The sequence below is a fragment of the Buteo buteo genome, chromosome 10 (genome assembly GCF_964188355.1).
Source record: "Buteo buteo chromosome 10, bButBut1.hap1.1, whole genome shotgun sequence".
Taxonomy (NCBI): Eukaryota; Metazoa; Chordata; class Aves; order Accipitriformes; family Accipitridae; genus Buteo; species Buteo buteo.
The window spans coordinates 2,440,828-2,453,460 of NC_134180.1; the positions used below are offsets into that span (position 1 = coordinate 2,440,828).

General features: G+C 42.9%; 2 protein-coding genes across 2 annotated transcripts in view; both read right to left on the reverse strand.

Annotated features, from left to right (window-relative positions):
• INSR (insulin receptor) overlaps positions 1-4,277 on the reverse strand; it is a 61,043-nt gene extending 56,766 nt beyond the window's left edge. The window contains exon 1 of the mRNA XM_075037966.1: positions 4,160-4,277. The gene's annotated coding sequence lies outside the window, so the exon portion shown is untranslated. The remainder of the gene's footprint in view (positions 1-4,159) is intronic.
• Positions 4,278-6,464: 2,187 nt separating this feature from the next.
• USE1 (unconventional SNARE in the ER 1) lies at positions 6,465-12,519 on the reverse strand. Its single transcript, XM_075037976.1, has 8 exons — positions 12,364-12,519; positions 12,055-12,104; positions 11,521-11,599; positions 10,872-11,024; positions 10,623-10,641; positions 9,844-9,874; positions 9,453-9,615; positions 6,465-9,220 (listed from the first exon to the last, which is right to left on the reverse strand). The coding sequence occupies exons 1-8, from the start codon at positions 12,463-12,465 to the stop codon at positions 9,038-9,040; spliced, it is 780 nt and encodes a 259-aa protein (XP_074894077.1). The 5' UTR covers positions 12,466-12,519; the 3' UTR covers positions 6,465-9,037.
• Positions 12,520-12,633: the final 114 nt, after the last annotated feature.

The following is a 12,633-nucleotide window of genomic DNA, read 5'->3' on the forward strand; positions in this document are numbered from 1 at the left end:
TGAGCTGCTCCCGGGGGTGGCTGGCCCCGGTGGGCGAAAGCCCAGCGTGAGAGCCGGGCTTCTTCCCGACCTGTGACCGCTCCGCTCCTCCTCGCGGTAAAGCACTTTTAGCAGAAAGAGGAATTGCCCCAGAGACTCCCTTTACGGGTCTTTCTTACTAAACGCTACCGTTTTCATTTCAGTATCAGAAAGCCCAGTCCATATGGCCGTTTCAAAGTCCCGGCTGTCGTTTTCCAGAGGGATTCAGCATTTGATGCCACCTTCTCCTTTTTTAATCATCTCTGCCTTGGAGTCACATTAAGCCACGGCAGCACGGCTCCTGGCAACTTCCAGCAATCTTATCTGGCACTTGCTTTCACTCATTTCTGCAAGATACCGAGTTATAAACTGCTGGAATAAAGCTTTTTTAATTAAAAAATACTTGGTAAATAGACACTCTTCTTTCATGTCTTTCCACCACCATCTTCAGCTTACAACAGATCTCGCTTTTGTATTACATTTCTTGCTCAATGGGCTGCTGGACCAGCCACTGGTTACCAGCAGGTCGTTTAGCATTGGCTTCTTTTTCTAGACACTGAATTGCATTAAGAGATTTTGCACTATTTTAACTGCTTTGTGTTTCTCTTCCATTTAAAGAATTGCTGCAGTTGTCACAGGGATATTACATACTTGTGAACGGGAGGAGGACTGGTCTATGAAATCACATCTATTTTGGTGTGGTTCACTCTTTCACGTTCCTTGGGGTTTCCCAGTTGGATGGGGTAAGGTTGAGGGCCTGATTGGGCTAAATCACTTGAGTGCAAGTAGTATTAGCTGCGACGATACCTGTGTAACAGTAACTACACTTAGCATTTGCAAACTATTTAAATGCTTAGATGAAAGGCCCTGCTTAAATGAGGATGCTTTCTCTGTCATCATTATATATAGCATGAGAAGATGTGTGTCTGCACAGCTCATTAGCTGTTGATTGAGCCTGTGGGTGCGTCAGAACTGCCGTCAGGGGAACACATTTCCCCCACTTTTCTGTTCTTGCTGCCATTTTCTCAAATGTACACTACTACATAGAACCCACAAGTGCAGAAGAGACTCAGAACCTAACTCGTGTCAGAATACTTCAGGAAGTAAAGGCAGTTAAGGAAAGGAAATAAACAACAAACTATGTGTTCTCTGCTTGCAAATTAACCTGCTTTATGACTATAGACTTTGCATAACAGAGCCAAACATCATCTAGACAGCTTGGGCTATGTGGAATTTATAATGTGACTGTAATAGCAACCTACTTTTGCTTACTCGCTTATGTTCTCATTGCCTTTCATGTAATAATGATATCAGCTTACAGATTGGCACAGGAGGATTAAAGGCTACAGATTTATTATCTTTCCCTAAAATACTATTTTTAGTTTCTAATTACTGATTAAGAACATCAGGGTGCAATCTTTCCAGCATCTTTCCCATACGCTCACTGCTACATATTCATCACGCTACAGTACACTAGGTTTGCCATCAGATAAACCAACAGTAGCAATGTGGGCACTAAGAAACTAAGCCAGTGCCTGCTTACTCTTTTTTTTTTTTTTTCGTAATAGCTGAATAGCTGCACTGCAGGCTCTTCTCTAATTTCTGATTCAAGAAACTACTAAAAATCACTAGTTTGATATACTGATGACTCCTTTCTTTGACAACATCCACATTTCTTTCTCCCCTCCACACGTGTTTTATGGTTTAGTTAAAATAACTTATAACTAGACGGTGGTAAATGTCTGCTATGAACTGTGACACTTACAAACTACTGAGGTTCATTTCTGAACCCTCCTAAGAAAATAGAGAGACTTGAAATAGAGTTGTCTACCTATTTGACCCCACAGATTTTTTTTTTTTTTTTGGTCCGTTCCTTACTTAAATAAGTCTCCTAAGTATCAACTGCCAGGGAAAGGAAGGAAAATGGGTATGGAACTTTGAAATAATATTCTGTTTTCTAACGTTTATCATTTTTTCTCTTTGATGCAGAAAATTATCTATAATTACATACCTGAACAGTGTACACTTGCTGAAGGATATTCTTCATGGGACAAAATTGAAAATGTACAAAAAGTATCAGCCAGGTTACTATTTGTGTCTAGAGAATCCTAAGTGCATTTGAAAGGCAGGGATCTTTTCCTTTTGAAACTATTTAGAAAATTAGCATGACAAAATTTTTATTGTACTTTCAGAGCCAGAACCCAAATGGTGATCCCCCACTGTGGTGTTTTCATGAAAATACCCTTCAGCTTTTGTCATCTTCGGCATTTCAGCTGAGGTAACACACAATAGAAGTGCTATATACTATACAGTATGAAAGCAGTACATCACAAGATAATGCAGTAAATTTACAGGCCCCATCAAAAGCCTTGTTCCTTTTGAAATCCCAAAAAAGAGCCATCCCATAGATTCACCTTTGCTCTGCAGTCACTTCACAGCTGTCAAGAATCACAGGACAGACTAAAAGGGTACAAAAGAGCCAGAGAAAGAGCAATGTAAAGCTGTATGTCTAGTGCCACCTTATAAAAGGTGCACAATGTCTGTAGGGTCAGTGCCCTCCAAACGGCATTCGCTGTTTAGAAAAAATAAAAAATGCAAGCCCTTATTCTTTGCTCATCAATGTAAATATACAGAAACACAAAGGTTAAAATAGTCTAGGGCTATGGGCACGTTGCTATCATGCCCAAAGTTGTTTCAGGTTATGTTCCTTTTACATGGCACACCTGGCATGTCTTTTGAGTCCTGAAGAAGGACTTTGACATATACTGTCACCAAAAAAAAAGTTTTGGGGCCCAAACCTCACACTAGTTTTTTTGCATTCTGTGTGCACTGGTCTGCTGTAGCCCACAAGGGCTGAGGAAAAAAAAAATTATAAAAAACCCTTTCTGGAGCTGTGTCCCAAGCTTCCTTTTCTGGGAGACTGGAAACATGGAGTCACACCACTCTGCCCTACAAATGCCTCCACGTGAAACCAACCTAGGTGTACCAACTTCCTAATCAGATCCCAGCTCCTCCAGATCAATGCTGCTAGGAATTGAAGTCCTTGGAAGCCCATCCCTGGCAGCAACATCCCTAGAGGAGGAACCACCTTTGCACGAACAAGTACAGAAGATGACTTTGTCAACTAGCTTGACGTTACTCCCTACCTTCTGAAAGGGCTGAAACTGCCAGCTGTATCATCATTTTCATTTAGCTTTCCCCTGCTCAGGTTAACAAAGCTAAGACAGACTGAGCTGTTTAGGCACCAAGAATACAGTTCTTCAAAGTCTCATCTCCAGGGCCTGCTGTCTGCAGCAGTGCGGGTATGCTGAATGCATCGGTGTTTGCACACTACCCTTGGAGCAGTCACATCCTTGTATTGACACAACTGCATGTTGTGAGAGAGAACACAGCTTGGCCTCCCAATCACCGAGATACTGCGCTTGCTGAAAGCTTCGTGTCTTGAAAATGAAATGTATATACACTGGAAGCAAATGCACATGTGGGTGGGTGGGGTTTGGGTTGGTTTTTTTAGCCATACAAAAGTAAAGTTCCATACTAATTAATAAGTCCAGGAATATTCAAGGAACACAAAGCTTTGCGCCCAAAAGGAGCTTTAGAGCAGTTGACTCACCAAGAAGGTACATCGGTACTAATTCTCTTTTAAGAATGAAACAGCTGAAAACCAGTTCAGTGAGCCAAAGCTACACAGCAAGCCAGAAGGCCGAGCTGAGAGTCAGAATTCTCACTTTCTGCCTCATCCACCATTCAGCACGGCCTTTTCTTAACAACAGGCTGCAACTGCCTGGGTGAATTGTTACCCCGTTGCTCAGGTCACTCTATTTTTATTGATTTGTCAAACATACTTTCCTGCTCACAAGTTTCTCACCATGCAGTATGCACATTATTCAGCCTCCTGTCCTTTGAAGATGCAGAAGAGTTGCTGTTGAAGCCAACAATAGCTAAGTCTCTGCATCATTGACAGGATGTTGCTGTAAAGGTTACAGAATTGACTTCTCAGTGACTAAACCTAAAGCTGAGAGTACAGGAGAGCTGACCTTGGAAAATTTATCTCATCCTGTTTGGAGTCACACAGAACCATTTGCCAAATCTCTTAATGTAAAATATTTCACGTCATGGATTGACAAAGTTCCTTTCTTACCCTTCCTTCCGTCCACACCAAATCCGATAAGTGACTGCTCTCTTCTCGATGGGAGAAAGCTCAGAGGATGAAGATCCGGTCACTTTACGTGCTAAGGACAGAAGTCCCAGTTTTTTTACTGTTGAAACAGGAAACACTGTCAGATCCTTCTGGAGAATTCTATTGTTACATTAGCAAATACAACCTTTGCGCCCAAGGTGAAAATGGCAGAGGGCATCTCTCTGCCACATGCAGTTCAAAGAAACTAGAGATGAAGGATGCAAAGGAAATCACAGCTCTCCATGGCCTACCACAGCACTGCCTCGTTTTATCTTTTTTTGTCTGGTTTCTGGTTTTGTTCAGTTTGAATTTTGGATGTCACAGAAGCAGATGCAATATTGGACTTACTTTCCATTCCTTGTCAAAATTTTTTTGTTCTAATTCAGCATCAAACTTTTCAATTCGAAAGAACCTAGATTTTTCTTGATTGCTACAAGAACCACACACGACAGTCAGCGTTCCCAACCTGTGTCTACCATGCAGGACCCAGCTGCGAAACAGCCAGGCAGATCTATATCTGGCCTTCGGTCCCCTCCAGCCTCCTCATCCACCATTCTTTCCTACAGCTTCTCGCAGCCAACCCCACGTCTAGTTTGCACAACCTACTCTGCTGCTGCCAGGCATGCTGTTCTATATCAGCAGCCACGTGCGAGTTAGCGGCTGTGGCAGCGTCACTCTCTAATACATAGTATGGGCATGCCATGCTCCAGGCGACCAACTGGCTACACCAGTTCTAATCTACAGCTCACCACCCCTACTCCCCTCCCCCTTTCTTTGTCTCTTTTTTCTTTCTTTACACCAAGGCACAGTTTTTACTGAGAAAGAGTCACATTTGGAGGGAGAGCCCTCTGAGCAGCATAGGGGAGTTCAGCAAGCCATAACTGTATTCTCCACACTGCTTTATCTCACGTTTTGCATTCTGGGCAACACAGAACTTCTAGTTCTCGTTTTGATAACCAGTTTGTTCTGTAGCTAGGAGACACGCCCTTTCTTTGTAAATGTTACAAATCAGGCATATCTGATCCATTATTCACTAACTGCTGCTGCTTCCCACTTCCATCTCCTATTAGGAGGTAGTGCTCATGCCAGAAATGTCACAGCAGTGTCATGTGACAGGTGGTATTGATTTAGCTAAGTCGGGTTTTAATGTCACTCTTGTTTAGTGGGAACGCACGGGGAGTGCACAGCAAGCCTCAGCAATGTGGCAGATCAGGACAAGAGCTACCACCCACCCCTGCACTGAGCTATAGGACTCCGGAATGGCATCAGCACTCTGCTGTAGGCCAAGAAATTTAATTATTATTTTCTGCTCCTATCTGCTATATTATCATGGTTAAAATTTTTTTCATGCTTGTAACTATCAATCATAAGACTTTGATTCTGAGGTTTCATGTCAGGTTTACAGCAGAGACAATGAGAATGGAGGTGACTTCCCCGGTATCACATGGTGAACAGTCAGGAGCAGAACCCTGGTCTGTCCCCTTCCATCATTTTCACCCATTTACAAGATACCCGCTTTTGGCAGAATAGCTGCCAGTCTTGAAAACCTGCTCACAGCCTATAAAGTCTGATACACAGAGGCTTTGCAAAGTAAAGCCCGGGGAACATACGTCCAAAACAAGCTGAGATTACCCAGCCACAGCAGCCACTGTTATACAGCGATCTGCTCCTGCCATTCATGCATCCTTACTGACAGCCTATGTACTGTAAACAATCCTTCCAAAACATCAAAGTTAGCTGTGACTGAGGACATCGCTTAAACATTAAGCATTACAATACAAGGAGTCTCTGTCACCAAGGATGTTTGCCAGAAAAGCTTAGACTGACCCATAGTTACTGTTGCTGCCAGGCTATGTTTGCCAGAAAAGCTTAGACTGACCCATAGTTACTGTTGCTGCCAGGCTTGGAAACGGGGAATGCACCGGCCTGACGTGACCCAAGCCTCCAAAAGATTTTTTTTTTTTTTTGCTTGCTTGCTGTCTAAAAGTAGGTAGTCTGCCAAGAAGCCAACCAAGGCCCAGCCCTATGCCTGATAAACATCTCTCCATCTGGATTTCCCAAGCTTTTGGGAAAGTTAAGCAATTCTCACTTCACAATGTTTGCAACTCTCACAGAAACCTATTTCTACATTTGACACTATTCTGTATTGAGAAGCACATCAGAGCCCCATGCTAGGAAATGGAGCTGAGGGCTAGAGAGTAGCAGATCGTACAACCACCACCACCCATACATCAGTGGAAAATAAAAACTGTCACTCCATCGATGAAATGTCACAAAGCCTTGAGCGATTGTTTATTCTAAATACTACTGGCACTGATCTTCAAAGTGTTTTTGAATGACTGTAATTACTAAATGAACTCAAGAAAAGCAAAGACTGCAACTGCCAATTGACAAAACAGCCATTGTGTGCAGGGAGATTGCTGGCCACTGAGGCAATTAATCCATTTGGTTTGCCAGGGCAGAAGGTAACATTCTTCCACCGGGTCAGAGGTAACCAGAAGCTCAGTGCAGCGCTGGAGGCACTATGCTTAACAGCCATGTGAGGTATCACAAAAGGTGTTAACAGTTACAGGATTCAGTCTCAGTTTCAGCAGTTCATCCTTCAAAATAACAAACACTCATGAAACATTAACAGTCAAAAGTGAAATAGCATGTGTTTCTGAACTGATTTCCTAGTATGCTTCTTTGAAAAGGGACTGTTGTTGACTTAGAGAGGTGGATGTTTTCTTGGGGGCAAGCTATCACTAGCAGTTCCCTTTCAGGTCTTTCCAACTGAACTTAATTTATAAGTGCCAAAAAGTTATAGGCAACACATGGCTGATAGCAAAATTCAGCTTTAAACTTGTCTGCAAGTCTTAAACCAAGTCTTTTGCAAGCTGGAAAAAAAAAATTTTTTTTTCAAGTAATAAAGGGGAAAATATTATAGATGATGAAGAATTAGTGTTGTATCATTCCAATATCTCACACACAAAAAGCATGCCAGTGCTACATTCAACCTCTGCTCTAAGGGAAGAACTCAGCACTGAAACGCCTGCAGGGAAAGTAGTAAGCAATTTGAATTAAAAAATAATTTGGTGACACAGCATTCATTAATGGAGCACAGTGAAATGTTAGACATTACAGTTAAAGAAAAACTTCTGGGAAAAGTACAAATGTCCATAAATGGATTGCTACAATTGTAAATTTCTATAAAGTTCAAGGTAAGTAACAAGTTTGCTCAAAGAGAATGAGCATATCACATAGATGAGTTGCTAGAAGAAAAAGCTGTACTTCATAGTCTGAACGCTCATTTGATAATCCATAAGTAATGGTATACTACATTGCAAACATCCTGTTAAATGACCAAAAATACTTTATGCAAAAAATCTTAACTGTCTTCGTTAACACAGCTGTTTTTGTAAAGAACAAAGAACAATTCTGAAACAGAGCCTGCTACTTTGGGATGCATTCAAAGAAGCAGTCGGGTTTTCATAAGAACTCAATTGTTGGGACAAACAGCTCTTCCCCCCACCTTCCTCTCACCCAGGGCTGCTGTGGAGATCACCAAACAGACAGGCCTAAAACACCCCATCTAGTGGTTCAAAACAGAAATAGAAATAGCAAAAGAGTACCCGGGAGTCATCCACAGCTCCTCACTTCCTCAACGTGAAACTACAGACCTAAACACCAGCATTTTCAGAGTAAGACTCCAGAAACGACAGCACAGATGCAGAATGGTTTGCTTTTAGCTTATCACAAGCACCTAAAAGCGGCTCTTAACATTCTCACAACAAACTTAACTTTACTGCAGGCTCTAAACTTTTCTAGCAGTAGTGTTTAAAAAACGTTCATTCTAGTTTATTTTATCTCTGCTTCAATGTAGTGACCTCTTAAGAATACGAGTTTGACACGAACACTGTTGACCAGAATGCAAGTTTGACACAAACACTTTTGACCACAATAATTTGTCTCAAAAAGTAAAGGCTGACTTTTTTTTTTTAATTATTATTTCTGTCTTGAAGACACGAGCTTCCTTTGCCCTCATCTTACAGTGAAAAAATGTTTGTACAGGTGAGGTCTACACCAGAGAGTACTGTGTGTACAATTCCATGGTGCCAGGGTCACAGTGTTTTCTGGATGCAACAACATCAACATAACAGACAATGAATAAGTGAGAACATTTGTGCATACAAAAAGGGAAGCGAACATTGCAACAGCAAGTAACTTCAGCCCTTCTATAGTAAGTCTAAACTAAAGAAGACTGCGAAGTTCAAAATCCCAAATACCCATCTGGGAAAAAGGTGAGCCTGAGAATAGTTTTACCTGTCGATACTCTCTGAATCTGAGCCAGGCAAGCAACTCAGTGGCAGCATTCTCTTCCTACGCCCTACAGCTGTGTATGTATGTAACTTTGTAATTAAATATCCTGTTGGCAGCAAGGTGCTAGTTCAGTACAGTAAAGCTGAAAAGACAGGAGAAATGGTAAGACTTCAAGACTGTTACTTATATTCCTATTGAGTAAACGCCTTTTAGGAGTTATAACATTTGCCAGAGGACTGTGTCTATCCACTAAAGAACTTGTTACCAGCTCAGTGTAAGTTGCCACCTTTATCCCAGTTCTCTCCTCAATAGACAATAATATTCACTAAGTAAAAAAAGTAACTGAGTATCCACGTGTAGAAAGCCTTCCCCATGAAACCCTTCACTGAATCGAGTGATTGCACAAGAAATGGAAGAGTAGCCCTTGGATGGCCTCTTTAAGGACATGACAGGTGGCAAAGAAGTTGATTGCTGACAGTTATCATACCAGCTGAGCTTTCCAACTGCACTTCTGGCAGTTTTGGGGGGGGGGGGGGGAAGTCATTTTAGTTTGGGGAAAATCCTGATAAAGAGAATCATGCTGATGAATATAAAACATACGACAATTAACATTATCCATAATAGCCAGTTGACCGATTTCTTTGCGTGCTGTTCAAGGCGGTCAGATTCATCCTTGAGCTTCTCAAAGTTCTGGTCTGCCATCCTGAGAGAATGCGATAGTGTCTGGGGAGCAAAGAGAATGAATGGTTTCAGACTCAGATTTAAAAGTTCTGACCATTATTTCTTCCAACAGAGAAAAGGTTCAATTGCACTATAAAAGCAGACAGGTATTGCCTCCAAGTCTCCCCACTCTAATCTCACCTGGAATCAAGTTATAGGTATTGTATTTAACATATTAGCACTTTAGCCTTCTGGGTTGCAAAATTGAGAAGTTAGCACTTTAAACACACGCTACCTGGTTATCTTGTTTTATCACATTCTGCGCAGCCAGAGTGTTGTTTTTGAGACTGCGAGCCAAACTTAGCATTTCTTCAGCTAACTTCTCCTGCATATCCTGATGATGCTGTAACACAGCATCCAGCTCGACTGCTGACTGCTTCTCATCAGATGTAAAGCCTCTGCAAGAGCATAAGGGGAAAAAAATTAGGATTTTTACTTCCTTGTGGGTTGACCTCCCAGACTCTGCAACTCTGACAAGACAAGAACTCCTAAGTCAGCTGAAATCATTATATTTCGGTTTCTACCAGCAGGCACTTCACCCAAATGGAAGTACATCTGCAATTTAAAGGTCACTGAGAAAGCAGTTCCCAAAACACTAAGCATCAGAATGAGAAATTTTGACTTACTTCCGCTTCCTTATGTTTAACTCCTCAGAATCTGGAAAAAAAAAAAAGAGTTAAATTTGTGTTTTAGCATATTATAAATTCCCATGCAATCATAGGCTGAAGAAAATCCCTTACAGAAAACTTGTTTCAGATCTCCAAATCCTACTTGGCCCTCTACCCCAGGGAATATGGATTTCAAATGCCTACCTGCTTTCCGCAGGGAAAAGACAACATGTAACATCAAAAGTATGGTTGAGAGAAGAAAAACCCAGATGAATCATATCCCTGAGGGCATGGTTTAAGCCTGCGTGTCTTGGTGTTCTCTTTCAGGACACGTTAAGATTGGCCTAGCTCCAGGCACTGTAACAGTAGCTATGGAAACCGCAAATTAATTCCTACCAGTTCCCTACATGAAAAACATGGCTGTATATTTAAGAGGAATTGAACAACGCCTACTCTAAGCGCCTAAAATAACATGATTTGCTCAGAGCAGAAGAGAACAGGAACAACAATAAAGGTAAACTGTCCTTGCTAATTCTATAATTAAAATGTCTGTTTCTGTATGAATTCTAGAAGAATAGGTTCCAGCAAGTCCCTGCTACCATACTGATAACAACACTTAGGCTTTCATCTGTTAGGGTTTTTAGGTTTGTTTGTTTTTAAAATCTGCTATCTTGAAAAGAAGTGAACCACTAAACTGAAAGTACACTTTGACCAATCTCTAATACCTGATCTTCCTCCTTCTTTCCCTGTAAAGCTCAGGTTAACTAAAGTTAGAGAAAACAACAGATTAAACTTACCATCGATAGCCAAGGGGTCCTGGGAAGTAGAAAGAGAAACAAAACAGAAGATTACAAAGGGCCAGTGAAAAAAGAGTCCTCCAGGCCTCGCATAGTACCTGTGCCCAGTATTTAGACTATCCAAACCAGAAAAAGGTGACTCCCCACCCAGCCTGGGACATGTGTGAGGCACAGCCACCAAAGGCAGCTGAATGCAACAAGAGACAATCTATAAAGTAGCAGTAAAGAAGCAGCAGCACCAGAACATACTGTACCAAGCAGCTCACTCCTCATCTTGCCTGTGCAACGAGCCTTTGTCTGCAGATGGACTGTTTTAGTAGCTGGGGTTCTCTCTTTGGTTGTTGTAGGGGTACGTCCCGGGGCCAAGAACTGATTTGCCAGAGCCTTTTCAGTTGATGAAGACTGTGAGTAGCAAGAAGCAATGAAAAGTCATGAATATCACATTCTGCAGCATGAGGCCACCTGGGTGTGTAACTGACAAGGATACAGGGAACAGTCCCACAGCTGCTTCCTTGAAGAACAGCGAAGACAGTCTGAACGACAGCACTAACTGTACCCACACTAATTGCGGTATAGCTTATTGGCATTTCATAGCTCTCCAGATGCATGTGGTACCATCCAAAAGAGGTGTCAGGCCTAAAGGACAGTACCTGCCCCCCTATCTCTCATCAAAGAAGCGAGAAGGACATAGGCAAGATATACTTTGCTTTTGAAAAGCAGGAAAGAAGTTTCAGATTTCGTACAAAATACAAAAATCCAATTTATTTATTCATGTTTTTACAAGGACCTTGTGATAAGATTTTAACAAGTGTTATTTTGAGACATAATATAAAGGCAAAGATAGGAACAAGGCAATAAGGTGAATATAAGCTTTTCAAGCTGAACTAGTAGATCTTACCAATTTTTCAGCTTCTAAAAGTCCCTTTAGGAAGTCCACTTTACGTGAGTATTCATTCAGCAGTTCTGGGGCTGGCTTGCTATTAGAATTGAAAAATAAGAATAATGTGAAAACCAGAAGTTATCAGTATTTTCTATTGTTCAGGTGACTTTCCACATAAAATAAAATAAAATAGCAACACAAGGTTCTTCAAAGAAGCATCTTCTAACAGAAGTAGCTTTGGGCTAGAAACATGCTTGCAACCCCCTACAAATCACCTTTTCCAAGGCACTGACAGCTTGGGGCAGGGGCACTGCCCAGGGCCAAGGCTGACGTAGGGAAACATGTCTGAGGACACGACAGAGTTGCACAGCTCCTCGCAAGGCTGTGTCGTAGCTGCTTTAGGGACGCAGTTTCTCCCTCCCTGACAGGTATTTCCACAGAAAAGAGTACGCTCTGCTGTGGTGTTTGTGGGCTATGTCTGTCTTACAGGTAAGAGACTAACGACACCACAAAAGACACCTGCCCACACCAGGAGTTCAGAGAGGGACTCACCTGGACTGCTTCTTCAGCTCTCGGAGCATGTCTTCAAGAGCGGCCACATACTGAGGAGAAAAAAGCCTTTAGGCGACAGCATTAAGGAGATATACTCTGTCTGGCAGAGGCTGCCGCACGGCTGAGAGCAAGGTTGAAGTTTTAACACTCCATAGCACTCACTGCCTCAGTTTCTTTCGAGGAGCCGAACCGCGCTGCTGCGGGGACAGAGGGGCAGGAGGCTCCTCCCGGGCCGCCCGCTTTTCCCGGCCGGTCTCCCCCCGCGGAGAAGGTCTCCCCCCCCCCCCAGAAGGCCGGGCCGCGCCTCACCTTCTCCAGCCGCCACTCCTCGGGGTCCCGCCGCTCCGCCGCCAGCGCCTCGCACCGGCTCAAGAGCCGCATCAGGTTGAGCTCCAGCCGCGTCGCGGCCATGGCGGACGGTCGCCTCCGGAAGCTGCCTCAGGGACACTTCCGGGCGGCGGGCGCCATCTTGGGGCGGGGCGCAGAGGGCTGAGGGGGCTGGAGAGGGCTCACAGTGCAGTGGTCTGAATGCTGTTTTATTTAAAAAAACACCCCAAAAACAGAACAAAACCCCCTCCA

Excerpts from the sequence above, each read along its gene's own strand:
- USE1 (XM_075037976.1), bottom strand. The coding sequence starts at position 12,465 with ATGGCCGCGACGCGGCTGGAGCTCAACCTGATGCGGCTCTTGAGCCGG. Across the intron at positions 12,105-12,363 it reads AGGAGTGGCGGCTGGAGAAG|TATGTGGCCGCTCTTGAAGA; the intron begins GTGAGGCGCGGC and ends TTTTCTCCTCAG. Across the intron at positions 9,221-9,452 it reads TGATAAAACAAGATAACCAG|ACACTATCGCATTCTCTCAG; the intron begins GTAGCGTGTGTT and ends TTTGCTCCCCAG.